Source organism: Protomyctophum parallelum (genome assembly GCF_964188405.1).
Source record: "Protomyctophum parallelum genome assembly, chromosome: 18".
In the NCBI taxonomy this organism is placed as follows: Eukaryota; Metazoa; Chordata; class Actinopteri; order Myctophiformes; family Myctophidae; genus Protomyctophum; species Protomyctophum parallelum.
This window is the reverse complement of record NC_139716.1, coordinates 23,346,408-23,370,290: the sequence shown is the minus strand read 5'-3', so window position 1 is coordinate 23,370,290 and position 23,883 is coordinate 23,346,408. Positions and strand designations below refer to the sequence as shown.

The following is a 23,883-nucleotide window of genomic DNA, read 5'->3' as shown; positions in this document are numbered from 1 at the left end:
AACAAGACAAAAGTCAACATTGCGCACACAGAGACAACAACTCTCTGCGCACACAGAGACAACAACAAACATCCTAACAATAATGAACAACAAGCAATACAGTAACAATGTACTGTAAAACTCTCTCTCTCTCTCTCTCTCTCTAAGGTGTCACTCTTCACACTGTCAGAGTATTCGACCAATCACGACATGGTGTTCATGGAATATATAGTCTTAGTTCTAATCATGCGTAGCTTTTCGTCAGTGAAAAAAGGTATAATCGACAAACATTTATCTTTCTTCATAGTTTCAGGCGACGAGATTACTGTTAAGACAGCTGGCACTCGTACGCGCACACACACACACGCACACACGTACAGTAACCAAGTAGTCCCACTTAGCTTGCTGATATCTCCGGGGCGGCTGAGACAGACACATGCAGAAGTAAAGAGGTGATAGATTGGTTTTAGTCCTGGAGGTGCCCACCGCACCGCCGGTCACTCCAGAGTCTCTCTCACGGCGAGGAGGAGGAGGAGGAGGAGGAGGAGAAAGGTTTTTTAGTATTCCGTATAGCTCTTGACAGATACGTGACATCCAATGACCTGAGGCTACAATTCCGACTGTAATGGAGTTCACCAGGGGTGAAGGTGGCCACGCTCACACATGCATGTCTCAGTGTGCGCGTTCAAACACACACACACACACACACACCGCAGGGCTGACTCCTGAGTGTTGAATTTTAACTGTGAGAGTCGCAGCGTCCATTTTTAGGGGGGGATTCACACTGAGTCCGATTGATTCCAACTATTCCCGAATACGGTTGCTTGCTCCTCGCTGGCCATGATTCACATTGGCCTTGATTCTTCTGCACCCGAGTAAACTTCATTCAACTGTATTCAATGCTTTCACATTGCAATCGATCCGTATCCGAGTACACTTCATTCAACTGTATTCAATGCTTTCACATTGCAATCGATCTGTATCCGAGTACACTTCAATCGGTCCCGGGAGCGGTTGGGTGATCCGCACTCCGGAATGGTACACAGCATTCACACTAACCACAACTGCCAAGTGCGCATCCGGGACCATAACACTATGGACCCTTCACACTATGATAGTGTGGATCCGCCCTTAGACTCTACTACGTCAGGATTGTTCTGACTGACGCACTGACGTGCAGCACGGTTGAGAGAGGGGAGATCGGGACGGCAACACATATAGAGGTCTGTCTATCTGTTTATCCGTGTTTGCTCAGTTAAGCGTTGCGCAAATATTAGTATGTGTGCTCTCTCTCTGCAGCCGCTCCTCTCCACCAGGCGAGATAGTAGGCTACTAAAATATATACAGCGTGAAACAAGTACCCTTTGTATCAGTTATACCTTCATGGCCTCAGAAAATAATTGATTGATATATTTGCTGGCAGGTGTTGAAATCGACCACAATAGTAAACAAACCAGCAAGTGGTTACGAAGAGCTTTCGATGTTTTCAATTAGGAAACCAAAAACCCTGCAGCCTATTTATTTTCCGTTGAGTAGCAGATAAGGCCCTCCAGGTGTCCCTGACGGCATTCGAAAATAAAATAATGCCATAATTGCATTGCAATTAATTGTTTGCATTCCTTTCCCCTTGGTGTGCAGCATTATCACTTACACACAGGATGGAGACTAAAAGAAGAAAATGTCTTTTGAGTAACATTCCATTTAGTTTAATTGTCTAATTGATTTTAGTCACCGGAAATTCTTTAATTCTTTAATTCTTTAATTCTTTAATTCTTTAATTCTTTAATTCTTTAATTCTTTAATTCTTTATTCTGAAAGATGTATGGAGGTGGTATTGAGTGGCACTGTATACCAGTGGTTCTCAACCAGTGGTCCTTGAGGGGGTTCCAGGTGGTCCCCAGCTAAATGATGGAGAGTTGGTAACCAAATGGACCCATATAGATCTTTTAACTGGGTCCATTTGGTTTCATTGTTGACTCTCAAGAGTTAAATTATTGTTAAACATCTGCATTTACTTACGTTCATATACAAGAAGTCTACACAATTATAGAATGTAGATTTTTGTTATTTTCTTTTCAAAATCTTTTTATTAAAGTTTTTTGACAAACCCAGGGGCAAGCCGATTTTTGTTATTTTGATCGTTTGTCTGTTATCTCTCCTATGGTACATCAATACAGCATGGAAATAATGTGTGCATATTCTTTAGTGTAGGGTCTGCAAGGTTAAACGTCATCAAATATGTGCTCCGTGGCTCAAATGCTGAAAAAAATTGGGCCTTGATATGAAAAGGGTGGAAAACCACTGCTGTATGGGATGTGATCATGTAAGGTACAGTACCTGCAAAATGCATGTGCCCTCAGGTATGTGGGAGGCATTAGGGTGGTATGGACTCTGGAGGATGTACGGTATACCGTTGTGTTTGTGGGCAGAACACACTGCTTTTGAATTTGTCCTGAAGGTCAAAACCATGCTGTTCAATTATGCAGCTGTACGACCCCCCCCCCCCCCCTCTCGTCCCTGATTAAAGAGGAATCGGATGTCTCGTTGTGCATGCAGATACGCACACATGCACAGAGTACACAGGAAGACATGCAAACAAAGAGCACAAACATGCAGATTAACTCAACCAACTTTTGTGCGCACACACACACACGTGCACACACGCACACGCACATCTACAAACAGGAAAAACAAATATCCCCTCTGTCTTTGTCACAAGCTCTACTCACCCCAGGACACACAAACATGACCTTGTCCGAATCTCAAGTTTATAGCTTCAACTCTCGCTGTTTTTCAGAGGCCACATCGAAAGTATTCCCCGATTGAAACGTGCAGAGTAACTCGGGTAAATATTGTTGGCATGGAGGTAAAGGAGTATGAAGTGAAATGCTGTTTTATAGTGGATTGTTATCTTAAAGGCACAGTGGAGTGTGGGACACAATGTCAGATAGAGAGAGAGAGATTGGCCAAAGTGGGCGGATGAACGTAATGAGGGGAAGACAGTAAAGTAGAGGCTAAAGTGAAGGTAAAGCGCTGGGACGATAAGGGAGCACCGGGCAAGAGAGAGAGAGACGATCAATACAGACAAAAGGCAGACAGTCTCCGGACAGAAGGATTGAGGGTGTGTGTGTGTGTGTGTGTGTGTGTGAGTGTGTGAGTGTGTGAGTGTGTGCGTGTGCGTCGATGTTCAGTCGTATACCCAGACTTACAAATAGCTAACATGGTCTGGGCCAGACCTGGGATTTGGGCCGGAGGAGGGCATCGATCCTGCAGATCAGCAGAAATCACAGATCCCCGGTAGGGCCTTCTTTCCTGGCTCAGTATCAGTTGGAGCACGGCCGCTCTCTCTGATCCGCCACCTCCCACACCCCTCAATACTCTCACGTTCATTCTCATCCTCGGTTCCTTCCTTTTGCCATTCATTGGTCTGAATGAAAACATGCTATACTCATTCTCATTCTTATTTTATTCGTATTTTAATAATAACCGCATGAGTAAGTGACCTCGCCACCGGTCGCGTGCCTGGGTGGCGACGGCAGACTGCTGGGCGAGCGCTGGCGTTTTGCCATGGAGGATCAGATCAACATATGGAATGAATTCTGTACTGACCATATATGGAGCGTGTCTTGAGTGTACAGGGTTTGATGAGGTCAGATCAACATATAGAATGTCAGAACACAACGGACTAAGGTTTTCATAGTAAACTGGGACCTACTGTATGGTCGCAATAAGAACCACTGTTGTTAATTCCACTCTTATTCCTTCACACGTTTTCCTTCATGTCGTGTGGCAGCCAAATATATATGGAATATAAATGTTCGCTTTAAGCCCCCTGGTGATGTCTTTGTTCTTCGTCTTTGTTAAATCCGCCTTCTGTCATATTATCATAAATTGAGAAACTCTTCTTCAAAAAGCATCACACCATCTATAATTTCCTCCTCAAGTCATTCTAATTTTCCCTTGCCCTGATAATGGGGGCTCTGTATTTGTGATCTAAGCTTTGGTGCTTATTCTAATACTAGCATTTCTCCTTTATTTTATTTTTCATCCCACAATTTTTCCCACCCAGTGTCAATTATCTAACGTAATCCTGGGCACTATATCCTCTGCCAGCCTGGGGACTGACCTCATGCTTCCTTCTATGCATGAGAAGTCCAAGTCCAATTTATTTTGGCAAGCTATAAGTCTTGTATAGGTCAAGTTGAAAATTGCAGACAGGTGCTCTTTTATGGGGGTCATTTTGAAGGAGTCACACTTTTTTCAATAGTTTTTATAGAGGGCTGACAGGAAATGGGGGAGAGAGATGGAGGAGTGACATGCAGTAAAGGCCGTCCGGATCGGGAGTCGAACCTGAGGCACACTGCCAAGACCGCTGGTGCCTGGACCGCTGAGCCACGGCCCAGGCCAGGAGTCACACTTTTTGGATGGCTGCTTTGGTGGGCCATTTCACGTTTTGGTGGCATACAATAGTAGAGTGAATTCATTCCCACGTTTGTGCCAAAATCTGGGGCGAAATGAAGAGCTATCTGTGGAGCTGCCTCTGATGTTGTGCTTGTGGGTGTTATACTTTACTAACTCCTTTGAAGTAGTTAGACAGGTAAATGAGCACTGCATGCTCTCTGGGGTGTCTCGAAAAACCAGGCTCATTGCAAGTATACTCTGTCCTCTAGACTACCCTGAGCCATCCCCCACCCTAGCATAATGAGCATGGATCTACAAGCTTTGAAAAAACAAAAAACACCAGGGTTAATTTTAGTTTATATTGTGAGGATATTAACAGACATGTATCAGGCTGTCAACATTTCACAAAATGATTTATTTAATGCAGTCTGATCAGAATAGCAGGGATAAAACATATCTCTATCGACGATGTGATAACGTGGTAGAAAAAATATGTAAATACTCAAAGGGATTGTGACATTAAAAAAAAAAGTTTTGGAATTGTTCTTATTTTTTTAGGTTTTCTAATCTCAATTGCACCCAAAAAACATGAACTTTTAACATTCAGTAGATTTTCTGTGATCTGGGGTTTTCTGGCTCAAACAGGTGCTCTGATTTGCCACTTACTGCAAATCCTTACTTTGATCACTTACTGCAAATCCCATATATGTCAATGGGATTTGCCAGCAGATGTCACTGTTTCACTGTGTTGCCTGTTTTCATTGTAGCTCAAAGGCCTTCCAAACCCCAAAGAAAACTTCAGACCACAGAAAATCCACTGAATGTTCAAAGTTCAGGTTTTTTGGGTGTAATTGAGGTCATAAAACATAAAAGGAAAAATAAAAATAAATGAAAATGAATGTCATAAAACCTTTAAACTTCACAGCTTCTAAAAAGCTCAAACTGAAAAGGAGAGTAATTTAGACATCAAAGAAAAAGAGCACCAATCACAAACAAGAACTGACCAATCTAACACGAAGCATTTAAAACATTACTCTGCTGGACATACAGTAATTATCATGAGATCAAACACTGCTGCATAGAATTGGCACAATCAAGCAATCAAGGTCATCATGACAAAGTGGCTCTTACACTATCTATTCAGGGCATCTGAATAGCGTTAACATTATATAACACCTTGGCAAATGCCCCCCTTTCTCACTGGCAATGTTCTGTTTCTGACAATCTACTGAACTGCCATTGGCAGGACATGTGAAGAAGTTCTCACAGGACACACAACTGTATCATTCATTTTGTGCATCGCATAGAACATTTGATTCACAAAAAATGTGTCTTCGGCGAGAAAAATTTAACCAATGTCACGCTTACTTGTCATTCCAAAAAGGAGTGATTTCTGCACTGTGTGCATAATAATTGTGCGCGCACTGGTGCATATTGTATGCACACACATACATACAGCACACATATGCGGGTGCATGCATGCGTGCACAAGCACATATGGGACAACATGAAGTTTTGGAGCAGGTCAAAGTCAGCTGCCTTGTGTGAGCTCAATTGGTCACACAACACATCGGTGGGTTGTGTGACACAAACCTGCACAAAAGTACTGTAGCGGTTCCAATCCCACCATGCATGTGTGTGTGTGTGTGTGTGGGGGGGGGGTGGCTGCTCAGTGTGTCAGCCATGGGCAAACACACAATAAACACACTTTCGGAGAGAGACAGAGAGAGAAAAATGTGTGCATGTCTGCATCATCTCTTGGTAAACTGGGGAAATTCCTGGAGTGCATCTCACTATGTCGACGATGTGTGCATTTGTATTTGCGTGCGTCCATTATTTATATATAATGTATTGTTGGCATTTCTTTTTCATGATGACAGGAGAGGGGGGAGAGACAGAGAGAGAGAGACAGACAGAGAGAGAGAGAATATATTTTTATTAGACAAAATAAAAATGCAAACAGCACAATGTAAGTCAGTCATTTCGGTCCAAAGGGATTTCCGAAGAAAGACCTTGCGGTCTTGTTTCCATTCGGAGAGAGAGAGAGAGATGGAGAATAGAGAGTGCAAGAAAGAGCAATCAAATTGTAAAAATAATAGTACCATGTGCATGTTTTCCCTGTAGTAGCAAAGTTAGGTAAGCGTTTAGTGAACAGCTTCACAATGGGTTATGTTCCATATACAACACAGTTTAGTTTAAGAAGGAGCGTTCACCCTGCAGGACTTTGTAAATCGAACCAAAATGACATATAAAGGCCAAATTGATCTACTGACTAATGCTATTTCTATGGTAAATTACTTCACTGCAGAAGCATTGTTTTGTTTGTATAATCAAATAACAGTGAAGACAGTAGGGAGGCTATGTGTAAGGATTAAGCCTACACATAATTATGTAAGTATGGCATTTTCGAGTTCGGCATTTTCAGCCGGACCGTGGTCAGTTTGTTTGATTCGCACCAGAATTCGAATGCACGTTCACATCAAAGGAGTAAAGTGGACAATGGTCCCTTTTAAACTAACCAAACAGTCCTGGTGTGAAAGCAACCAAATCTACTACACTTAAGTTAGTAAAACCTCTGCTGTAGAGAGACATGGGGGAAACCAAGGGCAAAGAGAGAGAGAGAGAGAGAGAGAGAGAGAGGGGTGAGAAATGCGAAGACGGATGAATACTGGGGTCAGATTGGAACCCGGATCCGTCCTCTCCGCACTCACCAGCAGCATATGGTCTGTGCTGCACCCGGCTGAGCCTCCAGGGGGCACTGATGCGTCTGGCGAGGAGGAGAGAGCGTGAGCAGGGTTCAGGTGGGATTCTAACCCTGCAAGGCTGACGTTGCGGCGCGTCGAAGGACGCTATCCATCAGACGGGGGGAGGGGGGGGGGTCACACTGGCACCGAGATCAACACCACCACCGCAATGATCATCAGCCACGTGCACGTGTGTGTGTCTGTGCTTTAACACACACACACTCACATTTGTGTGCGTGCGTGCGTTCGTGCACGCTTGTGTGCGTGTGTGTGTGTGTGTGTGTGTGTGTGTGTGTGTGTGTGTGTGTGTGATGGATGTTGCTTGCAGAGGCCGTGGACTGACATTGAGTGAGTGAGAAAAAAATCTGGCTTCTCGTTGACGACATAATCAGGATTATGGAAGAAGATGTTTACCTTGACGGATCACACACTCTCTTTCTCTCTCTCTATCTCTCTATCTCTCTCTCTTTATGCATTAGCATAAATATTGCTACGTTTTTTTTCCTCGTTTTTTTACCCAGCTGCCTTGTTTTTATATGCAGGACTAAAGTGTGATCCCAGTCAACACGTTCTCACTCCCATTGACCCAGTGGGAGTCATGCATGCACGCGCACGCACACTCACACACACGGATATCTCTCTCTCTGCCTATAACACATGGGATTTTCTATGATATCTTTCTTCTTTGCGGAGAGTCTGTTTATTTGCCCAGACCAGGAGCAGATACAGATACATACATATAGCTGTGAATCCCATGGCTGTGGGAGATAACTACAATGCAGGCGTGGGCAGGAGAAGAAATTAAGGGCGGGAGAGGGGAAGATAAAGTGCTATTAAGATGAGATGAGATGGGACAACTTTCTCAAGGTGACTGCCGGGCATTACGGCAAACACATATAAATCAGTTGGCCTATATATATATATATATAGTATACACACACACACCCCGTACGTATATATGATCATATGTAATGCATGCATGTTGTACACACACTCGCAAGCACATGCGTGTTCGTGCACAAAATAAGCAGCAGGCACATATACAGTATGCTACAGCTACACCCACCAGCTTTCGACTGCGCTGACATTCAGCTACAGTATACGGCCCTTTTATCACCAATCCCCTCTGTATCATTTACGTGCGGCACGGAAAGAGGTCGTCAAATGTGTACCGTTATGTGCGCGAAGGTCGCATATAACGGTAATATGAATGTAAATTATGGTCGTATACCGTATACAAGCCTCCTCACAGGATCCTTTTTTCCCCCACACCGCGTTCGCCACTAGTGACAACGAGGAGAGCATGCAGAGTGAAAACAGGGGAAGAGATTTATCCTGTGCAGTCGATGGCCTACATGTTACGCAACGAGCCTGTGGAGTCTTACATAACACTGCAGCTTTTCTCTTTTCTCTCTCCGGGTGGGTGAGATTACAGCCGCGGCCACGCTTCTCCTTCAAGGCTTCGCATCGTGCCGTGCCGGGTCCCCCCCTCAAGCCCCATATCTACGCTTTTTATACCAATGAGCTGATTAGTCTCACACACCTCTTAATTACTCCGAGGGGGACGAGACCCTATGGTGCCAGGCTCAAACATAAGAGTCACAGCCCCCATGTCATGTATGATCCTAAAGGAAAAGCATTCACCGACGCTGTAATTGTGGTGTAACTGCAAATGCCATGCGGAAAGATAACTATAATCACACATTATAATAATCATAGGAAAGGAAACTGGAGTGTACAGTGCTTTCCATTGTTGCATTGTTCGTTTGTATGAAACATTAATAGTCCTAGAACTGCATTTAGATACGATACATATTTTTAGGTGTGCGTGACGGTGTGTGCGTGTGCGTGACATAGCCTAAATACATATACTAATACAGTATATGTAGTTTATATGCATAGTTTATAGTTTCATTATATAGATTATTCCACGGTTAGGTTCTTATCTTACGTATGAGTCATGATGCTGATGTTTATGTATATGATGTATTACCATGTTTCTGTTTCTTGCTTATACTATATAAATCGCGTCCTCGTCTCCTAAATGCCTAAATTGTAAAGTGTGTGTGTGTGTGTGTGTGTGCGTGCGTGACTGTGCGCTCACACGTGCAGCATCCATATAAAGCAGGCAAGGATTCATGGGTAGTCGGGTCCAGTCTCCATTCCTATTAATCAGTCTGTGCGTTGCCCCCTCACTGCCAGCGCTGTGCTGGGGCTGATGTATAGGCTCCCATACAGCAAATGCCTACATCGTCTGCAACTCACGGCAGTTACCCGGGCTTTGATCACACGCAGTACACAGCTGTGATGGATCATAATCAAGGTAAAGTGTGAGCTTGGGACGATGACGAACGGTTCCATCAGGGGGGCGGGTTTGAGGCACGCCGATCCCGCACAAAATGCAACGACCCCCACCTTGACCCAAGTTTTAAATGGCTGCATCCGTTTGTGTCAGTGTCCCGCTGACTCATCCCTATGTGTTCCCCGTCTTCTTTTGGGGGGGGAGGGTACCATCGCATTTATACCTTTTGCCTTATTCGTGCGGATTCCTCTGTCATTAACCATACTAGACCGGTGCCTGGCTGTAGAGAACCGAGTCGGTAACGATGGAAGTTGGAGTTCCATGCCCCACCCCGGCTATATGCAATGCCCGTTGTACCCGTTCCACCCATCTGTCTATGTGTCCCTTTTATGTCCATATATGGAGATTTATGTATCTGTCTCTGTGTGGTGGTGTGGAGCGCGTTTGTGAAATTTGAAGTTGTGCGGCGAACGGTTCTCGAGTTACGTGGATAACAGACATACACGTATACAAAGATGTGGTGCATTTATTGTACAGAGATGTGGTCCACTATATAGCGGTGCCCGTTGGGCACTGGCCTACGTTGAACAATGGACTCGACACCGGCCACTGCACCCTCTGTGTGGGGGTGTGGAACGTGTGTGTCAAATTTGAATTCGGTGGGGCGAACAGTTCTCGAGTTACGTGGATTACAGATGTACGTACACACTTACGTACACACATGTACATACAGAGACTTGCATTTATAGATAAGATGGATCGGTGCGGCTTTTATACATATGTCCTCCGACTCGGCCATTTAGCGTGTAACGGTCTTATCCGACGACTTTAACGAGCAAAACTGCCATATGCTTAACATCGATCACTGTCTACGTTACAAGCAACCAACATTTGGCATAATGTCACGGCGGCATAATCTTCAGTTGTATATCGTTCTAGTTCATATTGCGTGTGCGTGTGTGCGTGCACGTGCGTGTGTGTTTGTGTGCACGTGGGACAAATTGTTTATGTACGATTGGCTCACTAGAGAGAGGCACTTTGACTCCCTTATAATGAGGGAGAAGATGGGCTATATGGAGGAAATCTAGACAGACAGTTGATTAAAGAAAGGTATATCGTATCGTGAGATGGCGCTGTTGGTTATGGTTAAGCAGTCTCCTAATCTCCTAAATATATCCTTGAATAATGCCTTGCCATTCTCTCTTGTCTTTGCCCACACCATATCTTAATTGACTATAACCTGCACATCTGTTCGGCAATTGCCTCGAGACGTAGGATCCTGGTAGGCTACGCGTTATCTGGATGGAATTTTGCCGTGTCCCGCGGGCACTTGAGATGTTAATCAGACGTTAATTGAAAAGGCATCCTGTATGGAGTCACATACACCACCTCCGCATGCACGCACGTACCGCTGTTAGGTGCTTAGCTTTCGTATGATTCACGATGACTATTTTTATGTATATGATGTATTACCATGTTTTTGTTCTTGCAACTGTTAGTTGCTCTGGATTTAAGAACGTCTGATAAATGCTTAAATTGTACATACCGGCACATGCACGGATTTGACAGCAGACCTCCTATACCACAGCCCCTGATTGACTGACACAACACTTAAACAGCGTTCCGCCACCTGCACACATGTTGGGAGAAACATAACATTCTTCCTGACTTTGACTGTTTTATAATGAGGGGAAGAAAAACATGCAATCTGCTACATGTACGGAAGGAAATGTAGAGAGATGTTGAGAATAATGGCAGCCCATCCAGACAAAAGGAGCAAGAAAAAGACGTGCGGAGGTGGAACGGAGGGAAGGGTGGTGTTGATGTTGGGGTTTTTAGACAAAAGCTTAAGCTGTCTCCTGAACCGCGAAGAGCCCCTTAGGAGAAGAAGAACCGGGGAAACAAATCCTTTCAAAATTGCGTTGCCAATTCTCCCTTAGTCTTTTTTTTTCTTTTCGCCAGCACCTTTACTTAATTGACTATAACGTTGCTCGCAGAACGGCAGAGAGAGAGAGAGAGAGAGAGAGAGAGAGAGAGAGAGATACTGACATCTTCAAAAGGAGCTTTGATCTCCAAGCTTCACCTTGAGGCTCTGGAGGATCATCAAGGTTCGCTCCGTTTTCTGTTTCATCAAGCGCCGTTTCTCGCTGCCCTTTTCTGCTCCTTTCTCTCTCTCTCTCTCTCTCTCTCTCTCTCTCTCTCTCGCTCTCTCTCTCTCTGTTCCTTCTCTCCGTCCTGTTTGGTGTGATCAGCCTCTCAACAGCCTCTCTCTGTGAACACAGCCTCGCTCTGACTGATAACCAGTCGGCACACGCATGCACGCACTGACGCACACACACACACAACCACACATACTATAGGTATACATACGCACACAGCATCCACCTCATTCACATTCACGGACTCGCCCAGCATGCGTTTACCTCACCGCGCTCTCACACGTACGTGTGCTGCAAGGTCAGGTTGAAAGGAATTTCACGCGAATGCTTTCCTTGTACGAGCATTTCTACAGGCTCCCCCCCCCCCCACTTATCCTTATGAGAGACTAATTAAATCACCCCAACAACAGTCAACATCTTGGTTGTAACTGCCATCTTGAACACTTCGCCGAACCATCAAACGTCAAGAGTGCTTAACGGGTTGTTGAAATCCGAGCGAGATCTTTAACATCTTTCCACCAGCTTTGCAAAGTGCAATCTGCTCGGCTATATAGCTACCCAGTGCAGTGCGTGGCATCCTGAAAGCCTGGGCGGACTGTGGCAGAGTGGAGGACAACAGAGACATGGAGTGTGGCGGAGTGGAGGGGCAACAGAGACATAATGTGTATATATAGTACCCCGAGCCGGGCGAACCGCTGTGTGTTATCCTTATAGAGTTCTAGCCTGGCATGTATTAAGTGGATGGAGTGGTTGCCATGTCCCATGGGCATGCAAGATGTTAACCCATTCTGATCAGATTCATACGAGGTTTCCACTGGACACACACTGGTCTGATTAACCCATTCTGACCTGAGATCAGATTCTAAAAATGTCAGTCGTTCTTCGGTTTTTCAAAAATAGCAGACCTACAAGCTCGTAGCACGCCACTCGGTGATGCGCTATGAGCTTGCAGATCTGCTATTTTTCAATAGCTAAAGCATAACATGATGCTGACACCAAAATGGGTTCCCGTTCAGAATGGGTTAATCAAACATTCATTTAAATGATGGAACCCCCCCCCACACACACACACACACACACACACCCCCTGCCGAGTTATCGCTGATCGACCGCTAGGCTCAAGAAGGCGGCAAGAAGCGTTGCCGCCATCATCCACACATAAAGCAGCGGAAACAACATTATTCCCGACATTAGGCGGTCGAGACACCCGAAAGCAGATTAAAGGCCGCTTAGCGAGTCATTTAGGAGCCTCGGTCTGTGTTTAAAGAGCAGTTAGGGCTTATTGTCAGTTACCTTATACCCACCCACCACTGCCTTCATTTCAGAGCGCTTTGTGTCGACTTCACTGCCTCCAGTCACTGGAGGATTAGGCCTATATATATATATATATATATTATATACTGTACGTAATATTTCCTTTCCCCGTACGTACAGAGATACTTTCGCTTAAGGGAAGCGGCCATTAAAATGTCATTACCACAATGCTGGAATCATCTTGAGAGAGAGAGAGAGAGAGAGGCCAGTGGCTCCCAGCAGCTTCCTGCCATAATGGGTTCGATACGTTGCCTCATGCACAGGGAAGAGTCCCAACTAATGTTGCAGAACACAAACGCTAATCTTTCTGTAAATATCACTCAAATGCGCTCTCTATCTCTCTCTCTCTCTTCCGCCTCTCTCTCTCTCTCTCTCTCTCTCTCTTCTGCCTCTCTCTCTCTCTCTCTCTCTCTCTCTCTCTTCTGCCTCTCTCTCTCTCTCTCTCTCTCTCTACTAAATGATGAAATGTTTATTTTTGGGCCAAAGTATAAAGCATCACAAAAGAGACAAGTGGGCCTGCTGAACTTTTTACTTGCGTAGGTAAAGATGAGCATCTGGCTCACTAGGAGGAACAGAATGCAAGGAGCCGGGTCAGTAGACCCAGGACTCATGGCAAAAGGACTGATAACAGCTCGTCTCAGAATAGAGTTTGCCTACTATGAACTGATTTCCTGTCTAGAACAGTTCGTTGAGATGTGGGGACATGATAGCCTCTTTTGTAGCATTGAGCAAGAATCACTGGTTTTATCTCTATAAGGAGGAGAAAAAAAACAAAAAAAAAGGGGAAAGAAACATGGGTTTTAATATTATTGTGAGTACCCAACGCATGAAATTTCTAGAAATGTCCTGAAGAATATGTGAGTGTACACAAAAGATTAAATAAAGGCTTCGTTAAAGGTCTCTCTCTCTCTCTCTCTCTCTCTCTCTCTCTCTCTTGCTGTCCTGTTGAGCCCTTCAGACGTAATAGGATGGATTCATCCTGCATATCAAATTGAATTAATTCTCTGGGCAGAGGTATTATTATGTACTACTTACTATACAGAGGTATCTATCATGACGAGCGTTCTAAGCATCTTGTTTGGCTGAGCTGTAATGGATCCCATTGCTGCTTCTGACGAGGTTCATTTGGTTCTCGGAACCACTTGGCTTATCGCCTTATTATGACTCTACAATAGACAGATACAGGTATCAACTGTATAGCGAAGAAAAGCCCTGGATAAGCAGTGTTCACTTTCCTGACCGGCCCGCAGTGTTGTTTTTGACAGCAAATTTAGATTTTCCATTTAGTTTTAGTCGCATTTTTGTTACCTGGAATGTCTAGTTTTAGTCGACTAAATCTACAGTTGATTTAGTTGACTTAAAATGTATTTTGGTGGGCCTTGACACCGTCGTAATGGCCGTAAAATAGCCGATCTACGAGTCCCTTCCTAACATTTTACTCTAGTTTTTATTTAACGAAATTGCCAATATATTTAGTCTTATAGTCTTAGTCATCATAGCTTAGTTTTCCATTTAGTTTTCGTCAGTGAAAAAAGGTATATTCGACGGACATTTTTTGTTTCAGTATTAGTCAACGAAATCGACACTGGACCGGCCGCCTTCATGTGTGTGTGTGTGTGCGCAGTGGTTCGATTGGTGAACATGCATGAGGGAGGGGGAGACTCAACGGGCATGGTGGTCTGTCGGCGTCAGTGAGTAACATGAAAGAGGAGAACGTCCCGGCTGCCATTTGAAACCCTTCTGTGAACTTCCCTCCCTTTGTAGAGAATGAGATCATCCAAGGAGGAGAGTATCGAACCGCCAGTTCATAAATAACTGAAAGGGTGTTCTTGTGTTTCTTCTAATCTTTCAACACTCGCATGACTGTAGTAAGGCCAGCAAGCTGACTTCAGGTCATGACTGTAGTAAGGCCAGCAAGCTGACTTCAGGTCATGACTGTAGTAAGGCCAGCAAGCTGACTTCAGGTCATGACTGTAGTAAGGCCAGCAAGCTGACTTCAGGTCATGACTAGTAAGGCCAGCTACCACACAAGCTGACTTCAGGTCATGACTAGTAAGGCCAACTACCACACAAGCTGACTTCAGGTCATGACTGTAGTAAGGCCAAGTACCACACAAGCTGACTTCAGGTCATGACTGTAGTAAGGCCAAGTACCAAACAAGCTGACTTCAGGTCATGACTGTAGTAAGGCCAAGTACCACACAAGCTGACTTCAGGTCATGACTGTAGTAAGGCCAAGTACCAAACAAGCTGACTTCAGGTCATGACTGTAGTAAGGCCAAGTACCAAACAAGCTGACTTCAGGTCATGACTGTAGTAAGGCCAGCTACCACACAAGCTGACTTCAGGTCATGACTGTAGTAAGGCCAAGTACCAAACAAGCTGACTTCAGGTCATGACTGTAGTAAGGCCAGCTACCACACAAGCTGACTTCAGGTCATGACTGTAGTAAGGCCAAGTACCACACAAGCTGACTTCAGGGCATGACCTGAAGTAAGGCCAAGTACCACACAAGCTGACTTCAGGGCATGACCTGAAGTAAGGCCAAGTACCACACAAGCTGACTTCAGGTCATGACTGTAGTAACACACAAGCTGACTTCAGGTCATGACTGTAGTAAGGACAGGTACCAAACAAGCTGACTTCGGGTCAAAAATACAACTTTATTTCCCTCCGATGTTATTAGCTACTGTCTCCAGATGCTTTGACATTTTTTTATTTAGAAAATGTTATTTTTAAGGTCAGCAATGTACTTGAAGGCAAGCTAGAGTGCCATTACATTACCTTAACTCTTGTATAGGTGAATAGGTGAATTATTTTAGGAGTGTGCGGATGGGAACCGCAACGTTCCCAGTTCGATCCCTGTGGGCTACCCCCAGAGTTATAGTGTCAAAGTGTCATTGATCAAGACTCTGCTCCAGGTTGGTGCCTTGCATGGTTTTCTCCGACCATCAGTGTGTGTGTGTGTGTGTGTGTGTGTGTGTGTGTGTGAATGTAAGGCACAAATAAATAAGCGCCGGAAATAAATAAATAATCAAACATATAAGGCGCTATATAAATGCACCGTTTTCCATTTACCATGCTAGGCCTATACCTATTGTGACTTGCAATCACAACACCTAGCTAAGCTAAAATGTATTTATTTACACATACTCCTAGAAGTACTGCTTCTGAATTGGATCGAATTAGCGAATTAACTGTGCTTGAACTTGGACTTTTGAAACGCCAGTGTTTTTTTTCACTGTCACGAAGAACGTAGAAGATCAATTTGACAGTCACTCTGTCTCTTATCCACCCCCCCCCCCCCCCCTCCCGGCACCCACCAATCACACCCACCAAACATTTCCACTTAAACCATTTAGATCTGAGAACTGATTCTACAAAATGTCTTCTAAATCCTTCAGTTTTCTGAAAGTCCTACTATATGTTTCTATGTCAGTGGTGCTCAAACTATTTCATGTCAAGGACTCCCAGAATTATCTATATTTTGCCACAGACCCCCCCCCATCTGAAAATGTGTTGTTCCAGGAACCCGCCCAGAGTAAAAAAATAAAAGTTCACTGTGAAAGAATATATATTCAAAGATTTGCGCCACATTTTCACGATTAAAAAAATAAATGGCAGACCTACAAGCTCGTAGCGCAGCACTCGGTGCCGCGCTATGAGCTTGTTATCTATAAAGTATAACATTACATAACGCTTAAAACACCAAAAGGCGTTGTTCCCGTCCTGAATGGGTTAAAGCAGTTTCAGCACGCTCAATTAATACCCTAATTGCTCTCGTCACCATGCACTGCATGGCGACGCCCTGGTCTTGGCTTGAATACCATTACTACTTTGTTTTTACGGCATCGGTGGTGGTTAGAAATGAATGCACATAAATTTTGCCGCGATTATACCGCTCATTAAGCTACCGTACAACCTCTAGCCGCTTATTTACTCCGTTAAACTCCACGCTTTAGGTTCAATTAACATTTGGGGTGTTTCATTTTTGCTCTTTTTAAAATAGTTAATCAGCCGTGAATAATGGAAAAACGCTGGGAGCCAAAGCCATGGTTTAACCTCCCTAGTACCTCCGGCCATATGGAAGGTATAGCTGAGTGAAAATGCACATATAGTTTAATGAGATAATAGAATCAATGCAGTTGGGGGTTTTTTTGGAAGCCCAGCAAGCTGCTGCTGCTGCAGGCAGATATAGCAGTATACTGTCCGCATGCGGCCAATAGGCAGATAGCAGTACCCGTCCGTGGCCAATAGGCAGATAGCACTATGCCGTCCACGGCCAATAGGCATATTGCAGTACCCGTCCGCAGCCAATAGGCCTTGATCCTCTGTGTCCAGCAGGAAAGTTGTTCTGGCCAGCAGGGAGGGGCATTTTGAATGGCAGCCATACTGCCACGGGGCATCACTGTAAGTCCCGGAATAACTCCGCAAGCGCATAGTGCGCCGAGAGAGAGACACTGCATCTCTTTTTTTTCTTTTAGATTTTTATCACACAATTTTGCAACCCATTTTGTTTCACCCACTGCACCCATAGTGTCAATTATCTAATGTAATCTATGGGGCAGTATATAATATGGGCAGTGGGCACTGATGACATGGAGGAGAGAACACGGCCCTGCAACGCCCACAGCGAACCTAAGACCTCCTATAGCTGAGAGGGGACAGCGCTACCGACTGCACCACCGTGTCCTCCTTAGGGAGGGGCAGCCATACTGCCACAGGGCATAGAGAGAGACTGCATCATCTCTTAATGGTTTTGTCTAGTATGTCCGTCTGTCTTTCAGACTGCCTCTATGCCTTCCGTTGTACTCCTCCCCATCCCTCCATGGTTTGGCAGGCAGACTCTAACGTATAACATGGCAAAATGACTTTCACCTTTGCTGTGACCGAGGACAGACAGAAACCACATGATGGAGGAGGAGGAGGGGTGTGTGTGTGTGTGTGTGTGTGTGTGTGTGTGTGTGTGTGTGTGTGTGTGTGTGTGTGTGTGTGTGTGTGTGTGTGTGTGTGTGTGTGTGTGTGTGTGTGTGTGTGTGTGTGTGTGTGTGTGTGCGACTGACTGTAATAAACTAGAAGCAGTGGGTGGCTGTCAGCGCTAATCGATAGGAGGTGAGAGGAGGAGGGGGGGAGGGGGAGGGGAGGGGGGACCACAAGGTTGATGAATGCTAAAGACGCCTCAGTCACTCAGTCAGTGTAGTTCTATAATGTCTAATGCTGATGTACGGCAAGGAGTCATTTTGATGACCGTCCTGGCATTAAGAAAAAAAAAAAGGCTAGATGAACTGGGTGGTCATTATTATTGATCAGTTTCAAAGTGGATTGCGATTGGATTATAGCGATGGACGTCGGGCATGCGCCATCCATCCCATGGTGCTCATGGGTGGCAAACTAACTTGCACCAGAAGTTCGATGAAATAAGGTACTTTCAGACGTGCAATCGATAAACGCAGACGTTATACGCTTGCGTTGTCGGCCCCTCGACTTCTCCGCACATACAGAAAAAAGAACGCAGGTCTCATTGAAAATGAATCACTAGCTAGGTTAATCGCTGCCCGTTTGAAAGGGCTTTTACAGAGCAGCATAGCAGAAAGCAATGTGTGATACGTCTTATTTCATTTCCCTTGGACCGAATATTCTATAAAGGTCTCAATTGTTCAGAAATTGTGATTATTTATAAGTTGGTTCACCTGGCTGTCATTGACTCCAATGATCCATCAAGGTGGCCAGTTTACCACCCAATGTGACCAATATGCCTGACGGAATTGCTGCATAGAGAAAATGACCTCGGGCGTCCTTCTTTCCTTCATTTACCTAACTTGCCCCCCGCCTGGAAAACCTTACAGTCACAACAACAACAACAACAACAAAAAGGTGCATAAACAATGAAATCATCGTTTTAAACAATGAAATCATCGTTTTAACACAGACTTCTCTCTCTCTCTCTCGTCTCTCTCTGCAGGAACGGGGAAAGATCGGCGTGATCTTCAACGTGGGCACGGACGACATCAGCATCGAGGAGAGCGCGGTGATGGTGAGCGACGGCAAATACCACGTGGTGCGCTTCACGCGCAGCGGCGGCAACGCCACGCTACAGGTGGACAGCCAGCCCGTCATCGAACGCTTCCCTTCAGGTAGGAGGAGCGCGGGGGGGGGTCCCACACGGTGTGGACACTGAGATTCGGGGGGGTTTGGGGGGGGGGGAGGGGAAGGAGTGTCAGTGACTGTTATAAGGTCTATTCATAGTCCAGTTTTCGGTGAAGAGGTTGACCACCGAAACGGTGGTTAGTTAAAAACAGAGAGATGTGTTTGGGTGAGCGGCGTAACGTCACCTAAAATTGGACTATGAATAGGCCTTTAAGATCTTCAGTGAGGGGTCGATGAGTTGAACCCTCAACGTGAACCAAAGACATACAAGTGGAGAGACGCTGAGAGAGAATATATTTTCCCTATACATTCAGGATGATATACATTAACTCCATTTCTCAAACAGACAGACACTAATAAAGGAGAGCAGACGGCCTCCTACTGTATGAGTCAGCCCCGGCAGTGGGCTTCATGTTGTTTAGGCGTAATGATGGTGTCCCGTTTCAGCGTGAATTGTGGGGTTATTTTGAAACCAGCTCTCTATTGTCTCTCTCCACTGTGTTTCTCTTGTTCACATTTATTGTTTTGTTATTGTTTTTTTTACCCGACATGGTTATTGAAAGGAAGACATTTTCTGCTTATGTCAGCGAACGCAAAAGGTCTAAGCATCATGCAGGCTAAATTGCCTGTGCTATTGTTGATGAATGAAAACTCATCACATGAGAGAGAGAGTGGAAAATTGTTGTGCCTTTTTTCAAAGGGCTGGATTGGGCATTGTCATCCCTGTATTAGAGAAGCGATGGGCAGAGCAGTGGTGTCAACATGTGTCCAATTCATTTCACTCAGCAAAGTGACATTATACTAACAATGAACAGCGAGGCGAAAATATCAAACCGTCGGTGACAGTTCTCCCCTCTTCATTTTTATATTGTGATGGAGAATGGAGGCCTTTCCGAGGCGGCGTGTGCACCGGGCTGACGTTCATTAGAGCCAGAGAAAGAAGACAAGCTTTCTAAATGGGACCATGTACTTGACACAAGTTATATTTTTTGTGAGACACTGAGACACATTCGTGGCAGCCTTGGTGCCTCAATGCCGATGGAGGGTTACGCAACATCTGTGTGGTCTCGCATAGCCAGACAACTTTTCCAGAATCTCCGAATGCTATATAGAGTCTGGAACTACACCTGTAGAAATCTGAGTAATCTGTTTGTCATTTCTGTTCATAAAATTATATTTAAAAATATCTTTAGAGCTTAATTTATTCATTTCCATTTCTGCTAAGCAGCAAGCTATATATATATAGCTTTAGCTTAGATGATTTATATTTATATTAGGATAAATTTGCGCGACTGTAAAAACGGAAGTGGGGAGGAGGCTCCACTTCTGCTTTATATTTTACTCATGATCAGAGCTTCCGTTGCTGAGTCCAGACTGTATGACGGAAGCAGTCTGGCAGCACGAGACTAACATCTGTGAGACATCTCGTCCCTCTGCGCTACATATACTGCAATCACTATAGGCCAGTGGTTCCCAAACCTTTTCATGTCAAGGACCCCCAAATCGACACTAATGAGCCTGCGGACCCCCATTTGAAAAGATATGCCAATAAGATATTTTTTACGGCTATAGCAGTGATTCTCAACCTGTTTAATTTCAAGGACCCCCCAGTGTGACAGGCATTAGTCTACCCCCAGATTAATGGCATTTCTATCTCTGGGTCCCCCAATTCATATTGTAAAATTGTAATGTTAATTCAACTCTGAGAGTGTCCATTTGGACACTCTCAGAGTTACAGACCCAGTTCATTTGGACTAAACTATCATTTAGCTGGGGACCCCCAGCCCTGAGGGAGTTCCTGCTATAATTAACCACTGCATAATTTGGAGCGTATAGTGACGCTCCCAGCAGGGCGGGGCCTCGAGCGAGGCCATCGCTAATGAAGCATTTGATTGGTTCGGTGGTTCCCTTACAGTACACATCACTGAGAAGTGCAGTTTGGTGTCTAAAATCGTCATTTCCCGGATGTGTGTGTTGAGTGTTGACCCACATCAGGCAGTCTCACAGGGACATCACCGCCATGCATGGTTCTCCCCCGCCCTCCTCCTCCTCCTCCTTACGACTCGGCTTCTTTCTGTGTGTCTGTGACGAGACACACAAGGGATCTCCTTGCCTCGTATACAGACCGCGCCGGGCGGAAAATGAGACTTCCCCAAAGGACGGGGAACTCGGAGGGGGGAGAGGGGAGGGGGGAGACAGAGAAGGAACGGAAATGAAGGCACGCGAGACAGACAGACAGTGACGAGACAAGTAGGTCTGACTGAAACGAGTCGAAATTCTCCTCAGCGCTTGTTCTATTAATAATATCTGGGACTTATATTCATAGGCGCTTTAAATGTTTGGGGGCCAGGGGAGGGAACATAACAAAATACTTTATTAGGAGAAAAGAGTAAAATGAGAATTAAAACGATAAGACAGTTCATGTACAGTTCATGTACCCTCCCTCCCTCACAGGTAGTGAGGGAGGGAGCATCTCTGATGCGTTTGTGGAGAGTATTCCAGAGGGTAGGGGCGGCCACAGAGGTGATGATTTGGAGAGACAGTCACAGACACTGACAGACACATGGAGACATGTCTGTGACGGCCAGACAGCGTTTAATAATAACACATTTCAAAGTGATGTTTGCATGCCTCTGGGACTGCATCGCCAGCCTGTACTAGTGGCCATGCGTGTGTCTGTGTGTGCATGTGCACTGTACATGTCACACATTAGTCAGTGTGTCTTGGTTTTCCTGGGTGCACGGGCTCATGTGTATGGACACGTGTACATAGTTTGTGAAAGTTTGTGTGTGTGTGTACGTGCGTGCGTGTGTGTACGTGCGGGCGTGTGTGTACGTGCGTAAAAAAACCATCACCGTGGCTCTCCCTGCGCGCCTCAGCCAGGTTGGGTTAAAAAAAGCAAACAGATGTTTTTAAGCATCTGCTGCTCGCCCATATGGCCACGTTATGGTAACCACTTCACACCCACTACTCTACACTATGACGTTATGGTAACCACTTCACACCCACTACTCTACACTATGACGTTATGGTAACCACTTCACACCCACTACTCTACACTATGACGTTATGGTAACCACTTCACACCCACTACTCTACACTATGACGTTATGGTAACCACTTCACACCCACTACTCTACACTATGACGTTATGGTAACCACTTCACACCCACTACTCTACACTATGACGTTATGGTAACCACTTCACACCCACTACTCTACACTATGACGTTATGGTAACCACTTCACACCCACTACTCTACACTATGACGTTATGGTAACCACTTCACACCCACTACTCTACACTATGACGTTATGGTAACCGCTTCACACCCACTACTCTACACTATGACGTTATGGTAACCACTTCACACCCACTACTCTACACTATGACGTTATGGTAACCACTTCACACCCACTACTCTACACTATGACGTTATGGTAACCACTTCACACCCACTACTCTACACTATGACGTTATGGTAACCGCTTCACACCCACTACTCTACACTATGACGTTATGGTAACCACTTCACACCCACTACTCTACACTATGACGTTATGGTAACCACTTCACACCCACTACTCTACACTATGACGTTATGGTAACCACTTCACACCCACTACTCTACACTATGACGTTATGGTAACCACTTCACACCCACTACTCTACACTATGACGTTATGGTAACCACTTCACACCCACTACTCTTCACTATGACGTTATGGTAACCACTTCACACCCACTACTCTACACTATGACGTTATGGTAACCGCTTCACACCCACTACTCTACACTATGACGTTATGGTAACCACTTCACACCCACTACTCTACACTATGACGTTATGGTAACCGCTTCACACCCACTTCTCTTCACTATGACGGGACGTCCTCAGGCACCTCAGCATGGCTCCTATCCAGCTTAATGTGTAGCTCTTCTTAAAGTACAAAATATTGAATATACACAAAGTACACAAATCTGAACGGGGGGATTGATGATGTAGCGTAGGCTTCACAAAGTCTTCATGTCAAAACTTTGAGAAGCCTACAGTATACGCTGCATCTCTCTCTCTCAATATTCAATTCAATTAAATTCGGCTTTATTGGCATGAGCAAAAAACATTAATTTGCCAAAGCAAAAAGTGGTGCAATACAATCAAAACAAAATGTATGTTCAATTGAAAGTCAGAACCGCCAATGAATCAATTTCTATGTACCGAGATCACTCGATGCAGATAGTGCAGGAATAGATACAATGATTAGGGTGGTTGTGTTCCATTTGATAATATCCCTCTCCTATCACAGCAGCGCTCTCTCTCTCTCTCTCTCTCTCTCTCTCTCTCTTCCACAAAGCACATCCACTCTGTGATTGCAGTATAATTCCCTGCAGTAAAACCAGGACATTGTGGTAAAAAAGGAACAATGGTGGCCGTCGTCCAATCAGCTGTCCTAGCGCTACGACTGGCATTTAGGCTTTTATAACGGTCTCGTTCATCACACCTGCTCCTTCTTTCTCCCTCTAATCCTCTCTCTCATTTACAGCATGCAGGCCCACAGTGGACCTGTCGCTTTTCTCTCTGACATTTGACAATTGGCTCATAGCAGAGAGAGAGAGAGGGGGGGGGGGTGGGGGTAGGGAGAGAGGGGGGGGAGAGGGGGGAGAGGGAATAAGAATGCAGGGCAGACGCATGAAGGGGAATGGGGGAGAGCTGGAAAGATGATGGATGTGGGATGCAGAGGCGATGAATGAGGAGACTATAAGGAGAGTGATGAGAGAGAATCAGGGCGAGCGATGGAGAGAGAGAGAACAGAGAGAGAGAGAGCAGAGAGAGAG

The 23,883-nt window shown here is 45.1% G+C and overlaps 1 protein-coding gene across 1 annotated transcript in view; it reads left to right on the top strand.

Annotated features, from left to right (window-relative positions):
- The window catches only part of nrxn2b (neurexin 2b), a gene marked incomplete at both ends in the record, with an annotated part of 864,412 nt that overhangs the window by 791,213 nt on the left and 49,316 nt on the right, over positions 1-23,883 (top strand). The window contains one exon of the mRNA XM_083789063.1: positions 18,746-19,033. Coding sequence (XP_083645189.1) covers positions 18,746-19,033 — 288 coding nt within the window. The remainder of the gene's footprint in view (positions 1-18,745; positions 19,034-23,883) is intronic.